At 35.1% G+C, this 5,710-nt stretch overlaps 1 protein-coding gene across 1 annotated transcript; it reads right to left on the reverse strand.

The window, feature by feature from the left end:
* Window positions 1–1,235: 1,235 nt before the first annotated feature.
* LOC113298500 (protein indeterminate-domain 9-like) lies at window positions 1,236–4,775 on the reverse strand. Its single transcript, XM_026547263.1, has 3 exons — window positions 4,624–4,775; window positions 3,628–4,243; window positions 1,236–3,209 (listed from the first exon to the last, which is right to left on the reverse strand). Exons 2-3 carry the CDS (start codon window positions 4,179–4,181, stop codon window positions 1,799–1,801), a joined length of 1,965 nt encoding a protein of 654 aa, XP_026403048.1. The 5' UTR covers window positions 4,182–4,243; window positions 4,624–4,775; the 3' UTR covers window positions 1,236–1,798.
* Between the last annotated feature and the right edge of the window lie 935 nt (window positions 4,776–5,710).

Below are 5,710 nucleotides of genomic sequence, written 5' to 3' on the forward strand. Positions count from 1 at the left end.
TTGAAAACTGCTTGCGCTTTTGATTTAAGAAATGATGAATGAAACATGTTGGATCAGATGAGCCACAAAAGAGATGAATGTGAAGGAATTATGATGGAGCATAAATGAAGATTTGAAACAAGTGCCAAATGTTACCAATTCACTATAAGGAAAACTCAATCTTCTTACTTAGACCGACTTTAATGGATAAACATATTCAATTGTGATGAAGATCCAGGATTTGGTTTGAAAAATGTGGTTACATAATTGAAGAAGTGAATCAAAACCAGATCAATTTATGACGTTGTTCCTTGAAGAAAATACATTCTAGAGATTATGATTGTGTATTTGTATCTGCTATAACATGATGTATCAATTCTTTGAAATATTGACTAACATTATTGCAAGATTTTTTTTTTTTTTTTTTTTTTGAGAATATATTTGGGTTTGCAGGTAAAGTGTTAGGTGAATAGTTAACCACTTTATAAGCACATGTGGTTAAAAAAATCAGACGGTCAAACTTAGTTTTCGACTCCAGTACATCAACTGCATGTTCCACGAACCATACCCCTAGACGCTAAATTTATGATTATTTTACAAAATATCTCAAAGTTATTTGTCTTTGTTGAACATAGCTCAACAATGGTGGAAAATGAAAATTTCTTAAAAAACAAAGGATATCAACAAGGAATGATAAGCAGTTTAAACTAATTCAAGTAGTAGAGATCAATCCAGAAATCACTACTTTGAGTCTTTCAACAAGTAGCTTCAATAAATTCTTATAGAAACTACTTATTAGACTCAAAAATCTGAAATCTTTAGGAGTTCCAAAGTCTTGTTTCTTAGTTTTAATTGATTGATTATTGAGTTTAATTATTATTTAGCTATCCCATCCTGAGTATTAAGAACCAAATTATCCATTTTAATTATCTCATTGCAGATAATAATAACCAACCTTTTTTGGGTTTTTTTTAGGTAGTATCCCATTCTGGGTTTTTTAATAACCAAATCTGGTTATCCGTCCCGAATGCACACGGATTATTTGGCAGTCTGATCAGATAAGATAAAGCTGGCTAGCTGGTCAGCGGCCGCATACCAAAATCGAACGTCAAGATGATTAAACTTATACATGCATGCATGGGGCACGAATATCCAGGTCATAATGTACACTGTGCATGAGGTTAAAAAGTTTGCTGCTTTATGAGATCTAATTTAACCTTATTTTATTAAACTGCTTATAATCAAATACTATAAAATTTATTAAACTGCTTATAATCAAATTACTATAAAAGAAGGATTAAACTACAACTGAAACACTAAAACAGTGTTCATCAAAATTAACATTATTAGCTGGAACTAATACCAACTACCTAGGCAGGCATCAGACTGTGTTGAATCATGCATCATCAACTACTCCATCGTCTGATTGTAGTCGTTTATCTCTTTGACCCATATTAGTCAAGTCAATGACATCAAGAGAGACAAAAAACATGCATACACAAATTCAGCATATTATTGCATGACCACATAACTCAATTCTCGTGATCTTTTTCTCTCTCTATCTTTGTCTCATCACTTATCATCAGTCTCTCCCATCAGTTTCATCAGTGGCAGCAAATGTTGTCGAATCATCATTTTCGTACACATGAGCCCTCTCAATGACAACCCTTGGGCTAGAATAAGATTCGTGCAACTTCACATGCAAAAAATCTTGCATCGTCATCATCAGCTACATGTATCCGTTTGCATCATGGTTTCGACATTGTTTCATTGCTGTGTTGTAGTACTGTGTATATTACTGGTACATGTTGCTTCATTATCAATGGCTTCCACCACTACTGTAACGACTGAAGTGCTGATCCATGGCTGAACCCTGCATGGAAGCAAACTTTACGAATTCTTGTTGTGAGAATGGACTACTCACATTATGATGAACTGCTCCTACTCCAAGAAAATCCCTAGTTAGACTATGATCCTGTTGAGCTGGTACGGATGAAGATGCATCTCCTCCAATAGTATGTCGAAGCTGCTTTAATGGACGAGGGGGAGGAGCACCCGATGGTGATGATTGCTGGTGCTTAATTTGGTTTTGATCTTCTTGATTATTATTGATATCCTCGTGGTTATGATTATTAGCAGTAGCGGACATCATTAAGCGGTCGAGATTATTGTTTCCACTATCAGCTAAGGAGCTTAGATTCATTAATCCACTAAACAAACCTTGATGCTGTTGATGATGATCAGTATTAACATTTGTAGTGTTCATCATTACTACTTGGTTCAAGTTATTATTATCATGATCATGCTGAACTGAGGATGGTTGTTGTTGTTGTTGTTGCTGCTGCTGTTGTTGTTTATCTTGTTGGCGGAACAGCTGATGAAAATCATTTCTTGTACTATCCATATGCTGATGATGAGGATTGATGAAACCTGTAGTGTCCGAAGAAGATGAACTAACGCCATAGGTTCCCACAAATGAAGGACTACTTCTTGTTGCTCCCATTTGAGCTGCTTTCTGAAGAAGTGCTGTAGCTGACATATGCTGAGCAGCTGATGCCGAGGACGGAGATGATTGATTATTAGATGAATATAGGGAAGCTAAATTCTCCACCATTACGCCTTTATTATTGCTATTCTGATTTAAATCATCACTTTCCTTGTTAATTCCTCGTGGCGACGTCGACAACGAAAGGTTGACACCTGTGGATTCTCCGTTACACCTACTCATCCATTGTGTCGAAATACCTCCTGGATAATTGACAATTGGTGGCGGTGATGATGTACCGAATATATTTGTCGATCCCATTTGTGATAATTCAGGAAAACCGACACCAGCAGCTGATTTCGATGCTAAGAAAGCATCGGAGTTAGCAGCGATATCATTAATCTGCTGGTTAAGCTGAGAGTTGGATTGATTATCTAACCATAATGACAATCTAGGCTTCCGCTCATGGGTATCAAATGCTGATGCGTTTATCATGTTTGGTTTAGTAAAATCCGACCTAAAAATGGGGCACAATTGGGGGTCATTTATAGCATCTAAACCTTCCCGATTATTGAATGCATGCAACAAACTTGCTGATTGAGGATTATTGTTTCTAGCATCCATACTGAGTGAATGGTGATCAGTCCTAAAGCTTAAATTCTTTGGCATTGCTATTGGGTTAAATCTAGCACTCTCCTCAGCTAATGCATCACAAAAAGCTCTATGCGTGATAAAACTGTCCTTCCTGCAATGCAATCAGAAACGAACAACTCCATATTAGTAATCCGTTCGATCAGTAATACTCTTTTCTTTTCTTTTTTTTTTTGGTATACAATCAGTAATAATCAGTTAGGGAGATCCATAGAGTTCAAGAAAATCCCCATAAGATTTTCCCATGCTAGCTCAATCCCATAGAATTTTGGGCTAGCTCATGTTAAATCTAAAACCAGTAGAAACGAATGTATAAAACGAGTATAACTGTCAACCTATGCGCTTATTTAAACCCTAATGCATTAATTGAGTAAGATTTCAATCCAGATTTATATAGAAACCCATGAAAATATATTTACGTGAAGAGCATTTATTACTTCCTATATTTAAGTATCGTATAAGAACACCAAATTAAATGTGCATGCAGAAATTAAAGAGAAGAGATTTAAAACCTGGAAAAAAGTGTACCACAGTCGCATTTATACTCTTTAGTACCACAGATTTTAGAATGAGCTTTCCAGTCAGATTGCACAGCATATTTCTTAGAACACTTCTCACACTTGTACTTCTTTTCACCATGCTTTCTGCTAAAATGTTTCTTAATACCAGTGAGATCTCCCAGTGCTCTAGATGGATCATGGTGAACGCAATTCTTCTCTGGACAAATATAAACTTTCTTTCGAATCTCTTTACTCGATCTTTGCTTCAATTTCCATGGTAAATTATGACCTCTTCTATGTAGTTGTAGATTTTGATCTCTTTGAAAACCCTTATTGCATATTTCACATAAGAACCGATTTGTCGCCATGAGTGACTTTGGTGATAAAGCTATAACTTCAGCATCTGGATCTGGTGTTCCTGGTAAGTTCCTTTTCTTCTTGATTGCCGGAGTAGTAGTAGTATTTTCAGCCCCTGCTTGATTAGGGTTAGGGTTTGAATTCTGAGAGAACCCCATGATTGAAGATGGATTATTAGCTGATACACTACCATCAGTTGCAGACATCATCTCTTTCTATTTCTTTCTTTCTCTCTCTCAGTCTCTTTCTCTCCAAGTACTAGCTCTCTTCTCTGCAATAATCAAAATCATCAAAGTCAATTCATCATCATCAAACTGTATGTTAATTTGGATAGTATTAGCTAAAATTACTAACAAACTTTTAAATTTTTAACCAAAAACAAAAGCAAGACAAAGATCATGAATATACAAAAGCCACTACTACAACAAACAGATAAATCCAGGGTAAATATATCAACCTTTAGATCCTGCCAAAAAAAACAAAACAAATAACCCTCAAGTTTGTAAATATATTTATATAATCAATACAAACCCAAACAAAAACAACTTCTCTTATTCATGACTGAATGATAAAAATTTATATAACTCAAAACTCCAAGAAGGTATAGCAGATATACATCTATCAGAGGAGAAAGAGAAAGATATACTTCACCTTTGTTTGCTCCTCGGAAGGAAAATGAAAAGCTAAAAACTAAAAACACTTAGATAAAAAGCTCAAAAGGAATATTATTTCTTCCTTGAGCTCTCTCTTTTTCTTGATCTCTTCTCCTTATCCCCTTGTTCCCTCTCACACCTTTCTCTCAAAGTCGGTCAGCCATAGACTTACTTACTTGCCTGGTCCACCGCCTCTCTCTCTCACTACACACATACACAACACAAGAACACTTGTAATTTAGCTATGAAAGGTACTTACTGGTCAGAGAAGTGTCTTATGTGGTGTCTGTTTATGGTTTTTATGATCTCAAATTTATTTTTCTAGATTTCTTTTATTTAATTCAAGTGATTGAGAAATTAAATAGTAGAAAATAGTTTCATGCATGGTAGGTGGGACCACTAGTGATGTAGGTAGGGTATGATAATCAAAAATCTATTAACTAAAAATAAAAAGAAAAAGAGAATAACAAAAGTTTTCAAAAGGAAAGGATCTAAGGAATGATTTCATTTTTGCTTCCTTTCTTTCTTTTCAGTAATAAAAGTTACTAAACTTTCTAATAATTCTGGTGCTTCTTTTACATCAAAATTTACTAATTAATGATTAAATTCATAATTGGATTCAGTTTACTACAAAAAGTTTTCATATCATGCAGAGATCTAAAGATAGTGTAGGAGGAAATCTAGAGAGAGGAAATCTACTGAGTTTTTACCCGACTTGTATGCAGAATGTATAATGACTTTCAATAGCTAGGGGTGATCCGTGATACCTGGCTGTCTGACGTATCTATGGGACCAGTGACACTTTTTTGTACTGTTATATATATATATACTGTGCAGGTGCAGCTTATACGGCCAACCAAAGGTACAAGAAAAAATAATGTGGCAGTAAAACAGTGTTACCGTTACTGCTCTATAGATGATTAGTCTGATTCTGGAATTTCTGATATATGACGATTTGTTAGCGTATTTTTCAGTATCAGTAGGTTAATAATTTGGTGGGAAGTAGTCTAGCTATGGTCTATATCCTAGCTAGTCTTGTGCACGTCCATGTTGGTATCAAATTACATACAAATAATAATACGCGA

The sequence above is a fragment of the Papaver somniferum genome, chromosome 7, assembly GCF_003573695.1.
Source record: "Papaver somniferum cultivar HN1 chromosome 7, ASM357369v1, whole genome shotgun sequence".
Classification (NCBI taxonomy): Eukaryota; Viridiplantae; Streptophyta; class Magnoliopsida; order Ranunculales; family Papaveraceae; genus Papaver; species Papaver somniferum.

Excerpts from the sequence above, each read along its gene's own strand:
- LOC113298500 (XM_026547263.1), bottom strand. The coding sequence starts at position 4,181 with ATGATGTCTGCAACTGATGGTAGTGTATCAGCTAATAATCCATCTTCA. Across the intron at positions 3,210-3,627 it reads TGTGGTACACTTTTTTCCAG|GAAGGACAGTTTTATCACGC; the intron begins GTTTTAAATCTC and ends ATTGCATTGCAG.